The sequence below is a fragment of the Hyaena hyaena genome, unplaced genomic scaffold, assembly GCF_003009895.1.
Source record: "Hyaena hyaena isolate Hyena2069 unplaced genomic scaffold, ASM300989v1 scaffold_520, whole genome shotgun sequence".
In the NCBI taxonomy this organism is placed as follows: domain Eukaryota; kingdom Metazoa; phylum Chordata; class Mammalia; order Carnivora; family Hyaenidae; genus Hyaena; species Hyaena hyaena.
The window spans coordinates 946,902-967,293 of NW_024081152.1; the positions used below are offsets into that span (position 1 = coordinate 946,902).

At 40.1% G+C, this 20,392-nt stretch overlaps 1 protein-coding gene across 2 annotated transcripts in view; it reads right to left on the reverse strand.

The window, feature by feature from the left end:
- The window catches only part of TMTC1 (transmembrane O-mannosyltransferase targeting cadherins 1), a 272,886-nt gene that overhangs the window by 26,806 nt on the left and 225,688 nt on the right, over positions 1–20,392 (reverse strand). For both annotated transcript variants that reach the window (XM_039255271.1, XM_039255272.1), the window contains exon 13: positions 4,952–5,060. In XM_039255271.1, the coding sequence (XP_039111202.1) occupies positions 4,952–5,060 (109 nt within the window). The remainder of the gene's footprint in view (positions 1–4,951; positions 5,061–20,392) is intronic.

The window sequence follows — 20,392 nt, forward strand, 5'->3', positions numbered from 1 at the left end:
TCAAAGGGAACAAATTATAGGATGACTGACGTTAGCTCAGTGGAGGAAACCATTTTCTATCATTAGATTGGCCCACGACCACAGTATGTATGCATGGGCCATGCATGTGTCCAGGTGACACTGGAAGATGACCTGTGAAGGGATGGTTTCACAAGTGTGTTACAGAGTGACCAAGGTTTGTGGTCACTGCTTTGATATACTCTGAGATTCTGAAATGCTCGAAAGCTATTAAGTAAGGCTGTGCCACCAAGAAATGAATTCATTTACTACCAAAGAATGTTAAGCTGGTGGATTTTTCTCTACCAGTTTCTCTGTGCCTTGCTTGTGCCTCTGAAGCCTTCTTTTATTACTAAAGAATTCAAAACATGAAGACAAGATGTTGAAAGTCAGAGAGGGATGGCAATCCTGAGTTATGCCCAACAGCTGTTCTCTTTGATGTTAAAATCAATTGCCCAAAGGAGCAAAAGAGAAAACCTTCCAATCTTTCAATTGCATTCTTAGATCTCATAGCATTTTACATTTGAACTTCGAGTAGGAAAGCCTGGCAAAAGATGTGACCCTTGTATGGAAGAAAATATCATGATCACAGTTTGTTCTTCTTAGAAATTGTTCATAACTTCGACTATGTGACATACGATGACTTTACTTCAATTTACCACTGTGGTTCACAAAAATTAAATTTATCCCATTACTGAATTTAAATAAGGCATCTGACACTTCTTAAAAATAACAGAGGGAAAATGTATACTTGTCCTTTTTAACCTTCCACTTTCTATAAAATGTATTAATAGCAAGAAACTGCAGAATGGACTGCAGTAAATTTCAAGGTCACAAGTTTGGTACAGTAATGTTTCATCAACTTGGAGCTTATCAATTTAGAAAGAAGACACAATTGAAGCTTCCAGATACTGATTAAGGCAAATCATTTTTCATAATATTAAGATATTAATGCTGTATTTGTATAGAAACAATAGTACTAAGTAGAGTGGAGCCATACACTACTCATTAAAACATTCCTTAGCACTAAGGGCATTAAAAGTACATGTATACTGATGAGCACTGAGTAATATATAGCATTGTTTGATCACAATATTGTGCACCCAAAGCTAACATAACAGTGTATGTTAATTGTACTTGAATAAAAAGATGGTAAAGAATAATTCTAATGAATTGCCAAGTGAAATATCTAGAAAGGGTAGTTAATACAAAGAATGTCAGAAAAAAAGGACTCAAAAGCACTTAGTTGACGTTAAAGAAGATAGTTTCAGGCATTCAAAATGTTAATGCAATAGATGCAGTAAAGATAATTTAGAATATTTATCAATTTTCATATTTGAAAATTGGGGCCCAGAGAGGTAAAGTACTCCTTACTCAAGTCTGTGCAGTTGGTTAACTATGGAGTAAGGTCTAGAACTAGGTCTTCTAATCCCCTGTCAATTGTTCTTAATATCACACCACAGAGTAACTGAGTCCCAAAATAAATCAAGTGAAGACATGCTGTGTGAATGCCTGTATAATACAGTGAACTATCCTAAGCCTTGGAAAAGAAATAGGTACACAAAGAAGACACTGTTTTTCTTAAAAAACTTATGGTCTTGTGAAGAAAATAAATAAACCTGAAAAACTGCTTATAGTTCCAGATATTAATTCAAGAAATAAAAATATGTGATTGGCTTGCATGTTGGTGTGTGTTCCCATTAACGTTACAGGAGCTCCAAGGAGGGGCGCCTGAGTGACTCAGTCAGTTAAGCTTCAGACTCTTGGTTTCAGTTTAGATCATGATCTCATAGTTTGTGGGATTGAGCCCCAAGTTGGGTTCTGTGCTGACAGGGCGGATCTCTGCTTGGGTTTCTCTCCCTCCCTTTTTCTCTGTCCCTCCCCCACTTGTGTGCACACACTCTCTCTCTCTCAAAATAAATAAACATTAGGGATAAAAAGGAGCTCTTAGGAAACATGACTCCCCACGAGAAGGGGAGGTGGAGAAATTTTGGAGGAAGAAGTGGGAGTTGAATTGGATCTTGAAAACTCTGCAAGATTCATAGGGGAGAAAGAAAAGCCAGCATTTTAGGAAGATGGACGTGTGTGAATGGATACAAATTCTACTCATATCTGTAAAGAACTCCCCCAAAGCAACATAACTGTTTTATCGCTGGTATTAGGTAAGTGACAATATAATCTACCTACTTACTTAAGCATAGTTTTCGTCAAGAAGTAACAATTAAATGTTTACTATCTGTCCTGGTGAGTTGGGGAAGAAAAGATATGAACTGGGCACTATTAATGGAATGCTTTATTTACCGTTGACCCTTGAACAACATAGGTTTGAACAGTGCAGGTCCACTTCTACATGGATTTTTTCAATAAATAGAGCACAGTACTCTAAATGTAGTTTCCTTGTACTTTTCTTACTAACATTCTCTTTCCCCTAGTTTACTTTGTTATAAGAATAGAGTATAGAATACATATAATATACACAATATATGTAATCAACTATTTATGTTATTGGTAAGGCTTCCAATCAACAACAGGCTTTTAGTAGGTAAGTTTTTGGGGAGTCACTATGTGGATTTTCAGCTGAGCAGGTGGTCAGCACCCCTAACCCCCTCATTGTTCAAGAGTCAACTGTATTTACTTACTTATACCTCATTATTTCACAAAGACACTGAGGTAGCTTTTAAAAATTGAAAACATCAAAGAAAAAGAATAAAAAATAAAAATTGAAAACAAAAATTGAATAAAATAAATTAAGGAAAACAATAAACCCAGAAGTAAAAGCAGCACATAGAGAAGAGCAGAATATACAGTCTGGATGGTTGTTAGTCTGCGGGTGGGGAAAGGGGGATGGAAATACACTTGGCCCTTTTCAGTATTTGTAAGATTTTTCCTGCATTAGAGTAAAAATAAAGCAAAAAGCTTGTAATTCAAAAGGAGCTGAGCCTCCCCTAATAGTGAGATGAAAGAAATTTCTCCTGAGTCCTCATAAAGAAGCCACTGAATGATACAACAGGTGCTGTCCTCAACCCCACCCCTAACTCTATGGTTCCAACGAGTAATTTCCCATGGTGGTTCTCACACCATCCCTCCGTGTAGGACAACAGCATCATGCATAGGTATGACACACTGCAAAACAGTGTGGCCCATAGGCTTGGTTCTACTGTAATGTAAGAATAAAATTTAGACTGTGTACTACTGGATTGGAGGGACCATATGCTCTCCAGTTCATATGGATTCATTTATTCACTCAAAATTTATTGATTGCATACAATGTGACAGACATGGGGAAAGAGCCATGAATAGAAGAGACAGTCATTTTCATGAGTTAGTGGTGGGAGAAGGATCACAGACAAACATAAGGCAGGGAAAAAAGGAGAGAACATGGTGGTCAGTGTGAAGTTGCTAGTTAGAAAGGGTAATCGCAGATAACCCCTCAGATATGGTAACGCTGCAGAGAAACCAGCATGACATGAGGAAGGATACTCTAAGATGTCTGGGAGAAAACTGTTGCAGGCAAAGGGAACAGTTAGTGCGGAGGCCCCAAGAGGGAAGCCTGCTTGGCATGTGTGAGTAACTGCCAGACACCCAGCCAGTCAGAGGCAGGATAAAGGTCTTCTTATGATAATGAATGAGCCAGGATGAGGTGAGAAAAAAGGACAAAGACAGAGTCGATTTTCGCTTCAGAAAGTTCCCACAGTGTCCGCTTCAACACAAGCCAAAGGAAGCTGAGGACCGGCAGTGTGTAACATAGAACACAACCGTCATCACGTCAGCTTAACCACTATGCTAAAACATGCATTGAAATCATCCACTGCAGACCTGAGCTTCTGTCTAAAGCCTGCCTATACTATGTAGAGAATATCAGAGCATGAAAAACTAAGTCTTATCATTTCTGACACTTAAATATCCACAGAAAGTTCTAAATTTGCTTCCTGGTGAAACATCCAACATTTTTTGAATGCAAATCATACCTCTATGTAACTGACATGCAATATCAAATTATTCATTACATTTAAGCCAACTGAATGCTGCAGGGCATCTTTCGAAGGTGTTGACTTTGATTTTTAAGACAATCTGGCCAATTGTGTGGTAGTAGAATCCACTGTCTGTTGAGGGCACTAATGTGTGTCAACAAAACTGTATCATCAGTTTAGAGCACACAATTTATGTTTGCTTCCTCTTAGCAGGGGGCATGCATCCAGAACACTGAAAAATAGCATCTAGTCATTTAGACACAGGTGCAGAGAGGAGGGGAATAAAAATAACCATGTATGCCATGAGAAATGTTCTCTTTTCAGAGTCTGTTCTATAAGCCTCTGCGATCTTTTAACAGGTATGGAGACACAGGATCTATTATCAGTAATTGGTTCCAGATTGAGTTTGGAGAGCTGGCTCCATTTAGCAAGTCCCCAGGAAAATATAAGAAATAACAATAAAACTAGCAAATACTGTGTATTGTTCTTGACAGATTTGCCCCAAAGTGATAAAGAATACATCAATGACCTCTAATGACCTCTAATCTTTGTCTAAAGGCTACCTTTACTACATAAAATTATTGGAGTAAGAAAAATAGGCTTGTAATTTCTGTCAAGAAGAAAACAGACACAGAGGTTAGTTGTCCAATATTGGTTTACAAACTGAATCATCAGTACCAAAATCTGGGTAATTTTAATTTATACAGTCAACAGCAAAAACTTTTAAGTTTTTGTTATTATTATTTTGAAAGACAGAGAAAGTGCAAGTGGGGGAGGGGCAGACAGAAGAAGAGAGAGAATCCCAAGCAGGATCCATGCTGTCAGTGTAGAGTCCAATGGGTTCAAACTCATGAACTGTGAGTCATCCAACTCTTGATTTTGGCTCAGGTCATGATCTCACAGTTCATGAGTTTGAACCCACTCAGGCGTCCCTCAACAATAAACATCTAAAAAAATATGTGAAGTTCAAAGCAAATAATTACCTGCTCGGCCAGCAATGAAGCTAAGCTTGAATATGCATCTGCAAACTCTGGACCGTATTTAATGGAGTCCTTCAGTAAGGTGATAGCCTCCTCTTTTTTCTCCTGGGACCTAGAGGTTATAAAGAGGGAAAACACAATAGCTTTTAACAATACTATGTTTTAATCCTCTGATTAGGTGTTAAAATCTGATTTCTTTTAGGAAAGATTACCTGATTCCCTCTGGATTACATTGCAAATGAATTAAACTAGATTGTCTCAAGATACTAACAGTTTCTTTCTCTGAAGTCTAAGCGGAAAGAGATGCAAATGATGCTGCAGGTTATTCACTGATTTTTCTACCTTCTAGTTCCTCCTGTGCACTTTTTTGAGAATTTTATTTAATATTTTACAAGTGTGGGGTGCCCGGGTGGCTCGGTCTATTAAGCATCCAACTGGGTTTCAGCTCAGGTCATGATCTCATGGTCCATGAGTTCGAGTCCCACGTTGGGCTTGCGCTGACGTGTGTGGAGCCTGCTTGGGATTCTCTCTCTCCCTCTCTCTCTGCCCCTTGTCCACTTTCTCTCTCTCTAAATAAGAAAATAAACTTAAAGAAAGATTTTTAATATTTTGCAAGTTTGTTAACCAGAAACCTTGACTCTCAGAGGAGCAGTGGTGAAGGCATTCAAGGGAGCCAGTTTACAATGATGTGGAGGATGTGCTGAGGCCCTGGAGGACTAGCTGTACCACCACAGGCTGGGTGCTCACAGTGGCCGAGCCACCTGTCAGGGATGAGCCAGCCAAACTGCTCATGTGAACCTTTGCTCTTGCTGTTCATGAGGGATCCATTTATACATAATTTACGAAGTTAGGAAATACTGTGACTACTGGCTGACAAAGAATGATCGGCTGTTTTATTCATCATAGTTTTATTGAAAACCTGGGCTAGTTCTGTCTTCTTCGTTTTATTCTTCTCTCGAAAGTGATTATTTCTGATTCAAAGAAGGCTTGAGGCCCCAAAGTTATTACCAGTATTTTGGGTGTCAGTTCTCTTTCCTGCTAGTGCCATGGGGGAAACAGTGGGTCATTATGCTGATATCGACATTTTTGAAGTAAAAAATATACAGTGGCAGTGATCAATTTCACCACAAACACAATTTCACAAACACATGCCACTTGCTAAGCAGTGGGATGAAAAATAACCAGAATCCCTGGAAGTATAGACAGCATACAGCCCAAGAGTCCCTCTGTCTTTAGCATAGATACCACTATGGAGTTGTGTGCCTATGTTTTCACTATTTAGGGTCAACAATCATTCGGCAATGTGCCATAGACTCTGGTAAATTTTTACGTAATGTTATAAATTTTCGCAACAATCCCACACAGCAGGTGTTCATTGTCCTATCATATTCATTTTTCTAATGAGAAAATGTGGATTCAGAAAACTCAAGTGACGCGTCATGTTCATGTAATCAGTCTTCTGGGTTGAGATCCAGTGCTCTTCCATCACACCGTATCTGCTTTTTCTAACTACTTATAAGTCCACCTCGCATGACTGTGTGATTCATGGACCAGTATCATCAACACCACCAGGAGCTTGTTAGAAATGCAAAGCCTCTGGCCCCATTCAGACCTCCTGAATCAAATCCTACATTTAAAAAAGATTCGCTGGTAATCTGTCCGCATACTGAGTTTTCAGCAGAATTGCTCCATAAATTAGCAAAGGTGGCTCAGTGTGGCTCCTGCTGCAAACCCCCTATGGCTTCAGTCTCCAAAGATCTGTAGAGGAAAAACTAATATTGACATCACAAGTGTGAGTTCCAAGTACTAGAAGCAGCATGCTACAAGGCAATTTTACCTGGAAAGGAGTCTTCTACCATAGACCTTGAAAAAAAAAGAGTCATGCTTCCAGCAAAGACCTTCCATTTAACTGTTCGAGTTGGTAAGCATTTATCATTATCTATTACATGTTAGCCATTTTCTAAGGAAGACGGCTGTCCATGCACTCCTCTTCTTATCGGGGACAGAGCTAACTGGGCTCTTCCTGATGCACACTCCTGCCCTAGATACCAAGGCGTAACACCTGCGCCCTTCAGTGGATTACCTTTGTGATGTGGCTTGAAAGTTGCAGGGTTATAAGAAATTTGCATCACAGCTGTCTTAGTGCTGTTTTTTTTTTTAATTGATTCACTCATTTAGTTAACAAACATTTAAAGAGTGTCTGTTAGACTCTACGGAAGTCCAGGATGTTTACATACTTCTGGGTTTTTAATCTAAAATGTACCTCGAGGTACTTCTTCCATGGGCACTTGTAAATGAAAGCTTATTTTTTAATATTGGTGATTTGACACTGATTTCATGCTTAGCAGAGCTCTTTTGCCAAGGATTTCATAATACTTTATTAGCATTAATTTGGAAATTCTCCCAAAATCCACAAAGAAGATCTGGACTTAGGAAATTAAGGCTGAAGATGAAGTCCCTCAGGACATAACTGAGCTTGGATACTCTTCAAAATAAACAGGAAAAAAAAAACCCACAACAATTTGATAGGAAAGAATTAATGATTTTCATTTGTCATGGCTCCTATCAGTTAGAATGGCAACTTGAACTTTTTATATATATATATGAATTCAGTGAGATTAATGACCACTTAATGACACCTAGGAATCTAAACACTTGAGGCTGTCCATTACCATTCACATGACATGGTGGAAAGATTCACATCAAAGTTACTCACCAGGAGTTCAATTCTTTATGAAAAACTGTATTTCTACTATTCTCTTGAGGGGCTGGCACATTTTCAGAAAAATAACTCATCATGCAATTTTGTTTAGTACAGGAGTACTGCAAGGTGCAAAGACCAGGCAGACAGGGCATTTCCTCTTGGCACTGCATCCCTGGATGATTCTGCTCTTTCCTGGGAGCCTTTGAGAGTCAGACACCAACAGCTGTCAGGTACATGCCACCTTAACAGATATTTTAAAATGTTTTTTACAAAAGCCTGAGGAATTGATAAGCAATTTTGTTGTTTTTGTTTCTGAAAGTGAAAGAAATGGTTAAGAAGAGATATTTCTTCTAGTCTTATTTTGTTCAGCCTTTGGAGGGAGCTTGTGAAATAGGTGTGGTTTTGACACAATAACTTATAGAGGACAATTAATCTCAGCAGTATTTTCTCTGGTCATATAGTACCATGATTACCACTTGAGAACTGAACTTCATTTCAACCCGTTTCTGGTTTCAGAGGCATCCCTTTTCCTATCCACGTTACAGCCCATGTTTCTCTACTAATTGCCTCATGTTAATTAAAAATCGGTGGCCAAATTCCTACGATTCTATTGACTAGACTACACCTTACTCAGTTTTGCTCGCTAACACCTTAGTTCACAACCTGCTTCTAGTCGCCTCTTTCTTCTTGTACTACACGCAGATAACCTACAGATACGTATTTTGTAGAGCACTGCTTTCAACACATTCCTTTATATAAAAATCTTCATTAATGCCCTGCTGCATACACACTGTTTAAAACCTTCCACAATATGGTTCTGACCAACATTCCAAACATAACCAGGTACCCACTAGTCCAGCCAGACTGTGTGGACTCTGGCCTTTATCCTACAGAACCTAAGAGATGATCTATTTCACTGCTTTTCTACCCTCGCTGTACTTTAAAATCACTTAAGGTGCTTCTAAAAAGACCTTGGTGTTCTTAGGCTGGACTTCTTAAAAGGAAACTCTCCATATGATTATGACAGCCATCCAGGTTTGAGAATTATGGCCATAAGCCATCTGTCTTGATGCAAAGTAGTGGATAATGAGACTCAGAGGGCTTTGGTGATTTGCCTTGGTCCCAAGTGAAAAGGAAGGCCTCATACAGGTCTCGTGGCCTCTCAGCCTGGTATTTGTGCCCTGATGCTTCACAGATGGCTCTCCCCTCCCCTCCACTCAACGCTCTTTTCCAGTGGATTATCATCAGCTGACTCGCCAGCTCAAAGCAGGATCCCTCCTCAGACTTCCTACACATATAACAAAATTAGAAAACATACATACGCTGCCTTTCTTGTAGTTTTCTTTCTGTATCTCCACAAGGGAAAAGATGGGAGAAGAATAGCTGCCTGGACACCCTGCTATGGCCCCAAAAGGGGCCGCTGCCTGCTGTTCTTCAGTTCAACATTTTATTTATTTAAAAAAATGTTTTAAATATTTTTTTTAAAATTTATTTCTGAGAGAGAGAGAGACAGCGTGAGTAGGGGAGGGTCAGAGAGAGAGGAAGACAGAGAATCTGAAACAGGCTCCAGGATCTGAGCTGACAGAGCCTGATGCTGGGCTCGAACCCACGAACCGTGAGATCATGACCTGAGCTGAAGTCGGATGCTTAACCAACTGAGCCACCCAGGCGCCCCATTCAGCTCAACATTTTAAAGGGTGACTGGTCTCCAACATGCTTTTCTCCTCCAGGGCCATGGCGCAGCGCGTGAAGCGCCCTGCCCCTGGCCCCCAAGGAGGGAGTGTCTGTCCACCAGGGAGTGGGCTACGCAAGGCCTGTTGTTAAGGCTTCCCATTTCCCAAAAGCTGTGTGCATTTACTCTCTGCTAAGGACCCGGTAAGTGATTCTTTTCTATTATTCATTTTAATTCTCCTTAAGGATAATGAATTAGGCATCATGATTCCCATTTTTAAGATTTAGGAAACAATATCAGCAACTCTACCTCAACACAAATAAACTGAGATTTGGAGAGCTAAGTGATGGGCCCCCCAGCACACAGCTAGTGTGACACCAGGATTCTAATTCAGAACTTCCCATCTGTCCCATTCTGTGGGCAGGCCACACTCAACACTTCTGCATCCACTCTCTTAAATGTTGGGCAATGTCTGGGACCATTACTAGGTTTTAACTCCTTCATAGGCAAGACCCATGACTTATTAATCTTATTTCTTTTATACTAGTGATCTGTACACAGTAGAAATTCAATAATTTTAGTAAAGTGACCTGTACATAGTAGAATTCAATAACTGCTAAATTAATCTCTTTATTTAAAAAAAAATCCCATGGTTTTACTATTTTCTTTATTCCTAGATCTTTGTAAACCTTAAATAAGCATCTTGGTATTCTAATCAAATTTGACAGAGGTGGATAATATAATCATTCATTTTATATCTCCATTTCTACAACTCTTTCAATATTATAGAAGTAATCTTAAGGAAGACAGAAGCATTTCAAGCTTTAGAATCATAAGAAAATTACAAGTGTAGTTTTTATTTATTTAGCACCTCCACTTACCAGGTATAGTAGTTAAAAGCACAGAGTCAAAAACCAGAAAGACCGGCTTCAAATTTTCCTACCATTTACTAGAGCTGTGTTTTTTTGGGCAAATTATCAGACGTCCCTGTGTCTGAGGTACACAGTAGGTACTACATCTATATTTTGGCTTTTATTAGCTTGTTTAATGTTTCCAAAATCACCCACTAAAACCTGTCTCCCTCTCTTTGCTTAGTTAATTTTAAAAACAAGGAGAATGCAGTGTTTTTTGAAATTCCCTCAAAAGTAATATACTTCTATATTTCAAACTATTCACAAAAAGTCAAGAGCTAGACATCAGAGTGTTTTTTACCTCTGATACCATAATAGATTTTTAATATAATTTAAGTCATAATTAAATACCCAAATGAATGAGTTGCCCTAGAATGTACAATCACACCTGTAACAGTCATTACCCATGGAAACCTCATTCAAGGCAAACACCAAGCTGAAGAGACTTAAGTGTTCAGACTGATGGTTCAGAATCCATTCAGCTGCTGGCAGAACCACTTAAAGGAGTAGGTCTGTATTGTTAGGGGTGATTGCTAAAGGCGAATATTTGGGCAAGAAAGAACCAGGAGCGATTCTGAGCCTCTTCTTCAGAAAAGCCAGGAAAGCTTCTTAGAAAAGAAAGGTTTAGGTAGTTAGCTCCATGTGAAAAGATATGAAAGAGGCAGAAAATTTCAAAGAGACATTATAAAATTTCTTAATAGTGGGAATTACTATGTACTCCCACAGTACAGCTCACCCCTGGGCCAGCATTAGACAGCATATTAGACAGTAAAACTTACTAATACATTCATTTTGGATCCATCATAAGCATTTGGGAAATCAGAAGCTCATTTTCAGTGTAAGCCCCATCTACATAGAACTATTCTTTTACCGTTTGGACTAAACTGACAGGTTGATTCAAAAGGGGAAAAATATGGAAATACTATTTGCCTCTAATATTTGACCAAGCACATGATTTAAGTAACCAACTTCACAGGTTGCTTCTCTGAATTACACAGAAAAAGCTTAAGTTAAGTAGCCCATAACTGGTGAATAAATGGATAAAGTCAAACCTTAGCACATACCCCATGGGCATACCTTCTGTTAGAAGTCACAGAAAGGAACACTCTGAATCCCTTTGGAAACTTGGGTCACACTAAGGACTGTCAGAGCTCTCATTAGGGGGTTCAGCTGGCACTGGTGGAAGTATTAGGGATCCTTGCATAGGTAAGAGAAGCTGGGAGGGGCAAAATTGCTCCGGGGTTAGGTATATTTATTGCTCTCAGCATCCTGAATTTCGTTATTCACCAAATAAGGAAGCATCAAGTGACTGTACTAGCTGATGACCAAGGACATAAAATATTGTCTTCCCTTTTCCCTTAGATCAATAGTCCTCAAATTTTAGCGCTTAAGAATCATTGCATGTTCGGTTAGATGAAGAATCCCAGGCCTCCTTAGATTCAGTATGTCCGGGGTAGGGCCCAGGAATCATTATTGTTAATAAGCCCCTTGGATGATTCTGTTGAGGGGGGTCTTGAGCCTATGTTTTAAGAAACTCTGCCCGGGCTCTGTGTGGGATTTGCCTGTTTAATTGATCCTGGATATAAGGCGAGATGTAAGAGGATGATATAAGTTAGGAAAAGAAAGACTCCCCGGGGACAATCAGAGCCAAAGACAGTCACAGCGGCCAGTTGACCTGGCTGGATGATGGGGAGGCTGGAGTCAGGACAGGTGGAGGGGACACGAAGAAATACTGCATGGGAAGACATGGTTTCTCTCTATTCGTGGCTCTGTTGTGGATGCTCTGCATCCAAGCCTTAGCTTCTGTGTCATCCATGCCGGCATCACAACATAAGTAAAAATCTCCTAATATTCTGCAAGCAAAACTCTACTCTCTATAGTCCCCACTCCCCAGGACCTTCCAAAAGGCTAGAAGTCCTGAGAAGGGCTTCCTGGGACCAATAACGTCTTCATCATTGATTTCATGAGAGAAACATTAAGTAGAAATTAGATCTTGCTCATAATGTGCAAATTTTGCCATTAAACATTTGTAGCTTCACAGGGAATTTTCCCTTTGGTTATATAGCAGTGGGGCTGTTTTTCTCGTGTGTTAAGTAAAAACATTCACATCATCTCACTTTCCTGGCTCTGTCTCAATGACAGATATTTAGTGAAAGCAAATAAGGCTTCACCATATTTTCTTTTAGTAATTAAGGACCTGTTAAGTTTGTCAATTTAGAAAACTTTTTGGATTCCTGTCTAAAATCTCATGACATATTCATTTAAACTAAAAGCAGATGCTTGCTTTGAAAAAGTATTGACATTTTGGGAGAATTTAGGAAATGCCAGCAACAGAAATAAATGGATTTGGCAATCTACTTGGCAGCAGTAAAATTTCCCATTAACCACCGTGTGAACTTGGGAGTGCTGGGGAACTCCCTTAATTACTCTTCCATTGTTGGAATGTTCTGTTGTTGTTGGGTCCCGAAATGTCTCTCACAAAGGAAAAAGATGATGATTTTTTTTAGGGGTGGGGGCGGGGCAACAGATAGATTTGACCAGCTCTGCTGAAAAACTGAATTGTGAAAGTCAAGTTATAAATATCTGACAGATGATCTTTTCAGTGCATACATTGTTCTATGGTTCTGCTATTGGTATTTCCTATGGTTCTACTGGATCATACTTTGTGTAGTGTCTTTCATGTTCAAGTTTGCTGAGCACATCTATGGGCAATGTTCTGGAAATACGGCATCTAGTTTACTGGTGTTCATGCCTGTAGTTCTACTTGAGTTTTTATGGAAGCCACACAGGAAAACTGTCTGGAGAATAGATTCATATTACGTGGTGATGAAGAATGGATTTTTTTTTTCAATTCAAAACTATAGTCACTATAATTCACATTCTGAGAGTAGATCACACGCACCTCACACCCTCCTCCGACACAGGCAGGTTTATAGGATCAGACTGAGGTCACTGCAGCCACAATGGGAGGCAGTTGGGATGCCCACCCTGTGTGATGTGAGTGGTCAATCTTTGGTTCCCTTTAACAACTCTCTTCCCAGCTGGAAACTGAGGAGCAGAATAGTGGAAAGTTCTGATGTTGTCCAGTTACAGTGCAGCAGAGATGCAGACATTGCTCAGACAGCAGCTGGCACAGCGTAGGTCCTGAGGAAATGTTCGTCCGGAATCCCTCCCCTTTCACTCCTTTAGAAGGCTCTTGATGTCTTGATCAGCTCCATGAGGTGACTGCCCTGAACCCCGGCAGCAGGATGCCGGCCCCACCAGGCCCTTGATCCCGCACACATGGAGTCAGTTCTGTGCCACAAGCTCACGGAGGTGAGTAGGAGGTGAAGGGAAATACTCCCAAGCCAGCATCACTTCAGAGCTCACACAATATCACTGCTAAGCTTCCATGATTTGAAGGAACGCATAGAAACAATGCTTTAGAAACTGGGAAGTTTGGTCCCTGGAGGAGAAGGCAGCTGAGGATAGCCTGATTTAGCCAGGATTCATTTACCCCATACATAAGGGGTCACTGTGATGATGCAATTGTTGAATGAACATCCCTAGTTTTAGGATCAGGCTGATTGCTGTCTAAAAAAATTTTTTTAATGTTTTTAAAATTTATTTTTGAGAGAGAGAGAGACAGCATGAGCAGGGGAGGGTCAGAAGGAGAGGAAGACACAGAACCCTAAGACAGGCTCCAGGTTCTGAGCTGTCAGCTCAGAGCCCGACGCGGGGCTGATCTCAGGTGAGATCATGACCTGAGCTGAAGCCAGATGCTCAACTGACTGAGCCACCCAGGTACCCCCGGCTGACTGCTGTCTAAATCCCAGCTCTGCCCTCATTAGCTATAGGACGTGGATTAGATGTCCCATCACCATGAGCCTCAGTGGCCAAACCTGTGAAACATGCACATGGATCCCTACCCACCAGGTTCCAGTAAGGGTGCAATCAATGCACACAGGCCTGGAGGAGTGTCTGGCACATGGGAAGATGCAGTAAATGTTAGCTCTACTTGCTCCTTCTCCACTTTTCAGCCAGATTTCCATCTGGAATCATTACCAGAAGCCTCACAACTAATTTCTCAGCACAAACAGAATGCTGTCCCAGGGCATCTATTCCATCTGCAGAGAAAAGGGACTTGCAAGTTCCTTTCTGGTCTTCCTCTTACCCTGCAGTGAAGGGATCAGAAGCTTGGAGTCCTAGTTGCAGCTCAAGAGATTTATGGGATCGCCTGCCCCCAATCTCTGCTTTCAAAAAGGAGGAGACTGAGTCTAAAGGAGGCTGAATATTCCCCAAAGCTGTTCAACTGCAGGGATATAAATGTGTTATCTACTTCTGATTCATTACTAATTTTATACCAAGAAGCTGAGCTTCAAATTGGAAGTGGGAAATTATGTCCCTGGGCTAATAATTAAGAATAGCTAAAACTTATTTCATCTTCATGGGGGTCTAGGTCCTATGTTAAGTACTTATATACATTATCATGTTTAGGACTCATGAAAACAAGTTACAGTATTATTTCCACTTTGTAAGTAATTGGAGGCAGCGAAAAATAAAATTGTTTTCCCAAGGTCACCTACTACTACATGGTGTATAAATCCAAACTCACTAAGTTCTTCTCCAGCTCTTGGTCCTGAGGAGAGATGCAGAGACAGTGTGACAGATGTAACAGAAAGTGCTGGCTACCGAGTTCCCACTTCACAGAGCTCACTGCTCACCACCCCGGCTGCCTGGTTCCCTGGCTCTAATGGGAGAGTGAGAGTGGCTGTCCCCTGCCCAGCCAGAGCGGGCAGGAGTGTGAGGCCTGAGGAAGCACTTAGTCATTCAAGTGTCAGTTATTAGCATCTTAGTCACTTGTTGGAGGAGAGGTGGCAGAAAGGTTGAGGGCAGAGGGCCGTGCAATGCTGCCCAGCAGACAGGTGGTACTGCCTGAAAGCAGCAGGCTGGGTCCTTGAGGGAGGGGAACATGAGAGGAAGACTATAAGGCAAGCTTCATGCCCCCACGGCACTTCCTGGCATAACCCCTTGGGCCACAGGTAAGTGTGGGCCAGGGAACATAGAAAACAAGCATATTCCTCTTTCTGCCCTTCATGTTTCCCCTCCTGGCCTACACAGGGCTAATGATGGATATGAAAGCCTTTTGATGATCTTTAACAACTCATATTCCAGATTTAGCCTCTGTGTCAGGACAAAATTGATCTACCAGATGAAACATAAAAAATTGAGCTGCTTGGTCTCCTAAGGTAAGACAATGTATGCGAGAAGAAATTTCCAACAGTTACCCTCATTTCCTTCTTACTGAAAGTTTTTTTTTTTTAATTTTTAAAAAATGTTTATTCATTTTTGGAAAGAGAAAGAGAGAGACAGAGTGCAAGTGGGAGAAGGGCAGAGAAGGAGGGAGACATAGAAGCCGAAGCAGGCTCCACGCTCAGAGCTGTCAGCACAGAGCCTGATGCAGGGCTTGAACTCATGAGCTGTGAGATCATGACCTGAGCCAAAGTCAGATGTTTAACCGACTGAGCCACCCAGGAGCCCCTGAGATTTTATTTTAATTCCAGTTAGTTAACATACAGTGTTATATTGGCTTCAGGTGTACAGCGTAGTGATTCATCACTTTCTCGTTCATTTCCTTTATTCTTATAATTGACCTGTACCTTCTTTAAGCTACATCTCCAGTGAAGAGTTGCTCTGAGACAGCACCACAATCTTAAGGAGACAAGACTGCCAATGGAGGCAGGGAAAGTTTGTGAAGCTTAAAGGTGAGGGGATAATTTTCAGGACAGGGAAGACCACTAGATGCTCTAGTACTTGACAAAACAGTCTGGCATATTTAGTTATCCTCTGTCATAAATATTTATGCAGGAAGAGAAAAAACATTCCAATTCTTTCAAGAGAATGTAAACGTAACCAGGGGAAGCTTGCGCTCCCTCACGGTGCATCCTGAACAGACCGTCTTCTGGACTCACCAGTGTTTACTGCAGCCATTAGAGCAAAGAAAGGATTGAGGAAATGGACCCTTTTTTGGAAACCACACTATAGGTTTAAAACAACTCACTCATGCTCAATTCATTTAGCAATCCCAGCATGAATGAATAGAGCTTTGGTAGGGGAGAGATACTTACAAAAATATTTTAACAATTAGCAATCTGTTTATACACAAATAACTTTCAAATCTGGAGGAAATAGGTAATCATTCTCATTATTTCCCAGATAATCTAGTTTTGTGCAAACACTGAATGGAAGATAAAAATGCAAATGAAACCATATTTTGGATACACTAGAAGGATTTTCACGTTAAAACCTATGTGATATTGCCTCAAATGAAGTTTGCAGGCTTGTATTTCACATTTGTTGACAAGTGGCCAATGCGGCTGTGCAGCGTGGTTCACACGGCTTGGAAGAGGGATAGGAAAGATGGAGGGAAGTTGCAGCATTTATGGAAAGTCCCAAATGTTAAGGCATTTGGACTCTGTGTGTATGTAATGGGCAATCAGTGAACCTCTCACGTGCCCCTCAATTTATAGGGAAGGTGGGAGAAGAACAGATGTTAGAAATAGAAGGAAAAAACTATGTATTATGATACATGCAATGAAATAAAGAGCTTCAAAACAGGAGGAGGCCAACAGTGTCATATTCTTCACTTCAGAGACATCAGGGAAATGAGAGCTGAATGAACAGGTGAGGAGGAAGAATAAGCAGCAAATGCTAACCATTCTTGCCAACTGGACCAGAAAAATTTCAGAAGGAGAAAGGAGAACAGCTTGAGAGAATGGCTGAACTGAGAACGATTCTCTAGGGGAACCTGGGGGGGGGATACAGACATTTGTGGAATGGGAAAAATCCGAAGACCTAAGAGACAGCCCCCAATAATGGGTAGGGTAAGGGGAAAGAAATATAATCAAGAACACATGTGGATTTTACACTAATGCCTACTCAGGGCTAAAATAAAAAAGATTGACAATACCAACTGTTAGGGTATGAAGCTCCTGGATCTCTTACCATTGTTGATAGGAGTACAAGTGGTACAATTACTCTGAAGAACAGTTTGGCAGTTTCTTAAAACATTAAAGATACATTTACCCACAATTCTACTCCTAGACATTTACCTGTGAAAAATGAACGTACAAGACTGGGGCCTGAATAGTCATAATATGAATATTCATAATCACTCAAACCTGCAAACATATCAAGTATTCACTCACAAGAAAATGGATAAACAAAATTATAGTATATTTACACGATGAAATACTACTCAGCAATAAAAAGAAATGTAACATAGAACCACATGAATAAGACTCAAAACACTATGCTGAGTAAAAATACCCAGATGCCAAAAAGTACATATGAATGATTACTTTTCACTGAAGCTCTAAAACAGGCTAAACTAATTTATGGTGTAAAGAATCAGAATGACCGCCTTGAGTGGGGAGAAATTACTGGATAGAGGCATGAGGGGTCTTTACGGCGTGATGGGAATGTTCTGTTATCTTGGAAGTAATTATAAGAGTATATAGAATTGTCAAAACACAGAATTTTTTCTATGGTAATTATGACTCAACCTAAAAAAAATGCAAATAGCACATAAACACGATGTAAGCACTGGCTTACATGATGTAGGCAATGGTGAACAATGTTTCCTTCCATGGAAGAGCAACAGAAGAGGGAGACTGTGAACATGCAGGGAATTTTGAGGTAAGGAGGGAAGCTGAAAAAATTAACCATGAATGACTTGAATGTTCTTAGTAAAAGTAAGGGCTGTTGTTATTTTCTGGGTATGTTTATGATTACTGAGGAGGGGAAGAAGGATGTGTGTATTAGGGAAAGAAAATAAAAATTGGGAGATATTATAAGATCATAAGAGATGAATCTCTAGCAGCCTTAACTTCTGACCCTGTTTGGTTTCACAATGCTCTCTTCAGAGTTTTGTTAGGGTCCTAAGTCAACTCAGATTTGTTTTTCATCCCTAACGCTTGACAGATTACATGATGGTCTAGAGCATAATTTCCTGACAGGTGAAAATTGCTTCTTGGATTGGAAGTAGTGCAGTGAAAATAATATTAGATTACATATAAGAAATAAAATTAGATAGGTCAATGGTTTGTGGTCTCCCAAAGCTCAACCCTACCTAACAAGTCTTATTCTTGAGTATTTAGATGGATTTTTATCAGAGATTTTTTCTTAATCACTAAGAAAAAATGCTTTAAAAGGCTCCTAGGGTGAGGGTAATAATGAAAAGGAGTTGAGAAATACTGGTCTAAGGAAAGCAAAATGCAGGCAATGGGGAAAATTGAGTTGGGGCCTGGTCTGGCAAGTAAATGACAGTCAAGATGTGGAATAGTCTATCTTGATATCACATGCATGAGTGAAATTGATAAATTAGAGATGGGATTATAAATTATGAATATAAAAATCAGAGAGAACAGGGGCTCCTAGGTGGATCAGTCAGTTAAATGTCTGACTTCAGTTCAGGTCATGATCTCACGGTTCACAAGTTCGAGCTCTCAGTTGGGCTCTGTGCTGACAGCTTAGAGCCTGGAGCCTGCTTCTGATTCGGTGTCTTCCTCTCTCTGCCCCTCTCCCACTTGTTCTCTCTCTCTCTCTCTCAAAAATAGATAAACATTAGTAAAATTAAAAATAAATAAATAAATAAATAAATAAATATCAGAGATTGTAATAATAGAGAAAAGCAGGGTGGTTGGAAAGAGGGAGTAAGGGGAATAACAGAGTAACACTGGTCATGGAAGGCATGACAATACTAAGTCTTAAAAAAGACAACTGAACACAGAGAAGAGCTCGAAGGTGGCAGGTCATAATCACAACCCCATCAAAGGGTCAGTAGGAATGGCAGAGGGTGAAAGGGAAGTGGGGGCAGAAGTAAGAAGTTAAGGTCAAAGAGGAACATGAGAATTCCGGTGACAGAGAATAAAAAGGTCTGTGTAAAAAGCCCATGGCATGGCCATGTTGGTGAGTGGTGAGGTAGAGCAGAGCCGGGGGGTCCAGGGGTGAAGCTGGCAGAGGGACTGGGTGACTGATTAAGTTGGGGAGGGGCTGTACTGGGATTGAGACTGCACATAAATAAGGTTGGAAGTAACCCTGAATACCAACAGGTCACCATAGTGGTGGGGGCAAGGGGTGAGATCTCACTCCAAGTGAAGGGTACAGAACTTGTCCACTCAAAGTTGACATCCTAATGTCGTGGAAAGGACTCCAAAAGCTTTTCTTTATCCAGTGGGTTGGCATTTTGAGTTCTCCGAGGCTTCCGTTGAAAAGGAGAGAAGAGAACTACCATCTTGAATGTATCAGTTCCTTTTCATAAAATAAAAGGTGGCGTGGCTAGTATCAAAGCTATAAAGAAATTTATCTCAAACATTTAAATTTATTCAAAGATAATGGTCACCCTTCTTTCCATGTCCTTTTACTCTTCAGACTTTAATTTTCTAAAGGGCTAAAGAAAATTAGATTCATTTTTTTTTCCAAATTAGGCTTTTATATAGTTCAATTATTGGATTTTCCATTTTACTTTCTTCTAAATTTTGATCATAGTATTTTTTATAATACTCACATAACACCCATACCTCTCACATGAATGGAAGGTAGTTTTGGCAATGAGGGAGGTATGGTATATAATTCTTTAAGAGGGTCCTTTCATATTCTGTTTCAGTAACAAACACTAGCAGCTATTTTCCCCAAGTAGTCAAAAAATATTTTCCTATGCCCTGAATTTAAATATTCGATTATATTCTCTTGAGTCATCAGGGACTTCTGCTCTTTTCATCCATGAAAAGTTTATGCTAATCTTGCCTATTTCCTTTTACATTTTAGGTTTCAAAAAAAGCCAACAAAAATTAATATAAATTAAGAATGCTGGCATGGGTAGCTGTTCCTTATCAATCTGTCACACTGTGAATATGCTGCACAGAATCATAATAGATTAGCTTCGAAGTCCAATGAAATGGTCATGAAAGAGGCCAAATAAATTTGAATAGCACTCATTGAAATCTATTGCTATGAACAGGTCTAAAGCTGTATGTCATATAATTCCAAGAATTCAAATGACATTTGTCCTCGGTGCCATAAGATTTCTGGGATGGTCTGACGGAATCACATTTTATTTAGAGCTTCTGGGCATGGACAAAGACTTAATTTCTCTCAGAGTCAAAGTCATTAATAAA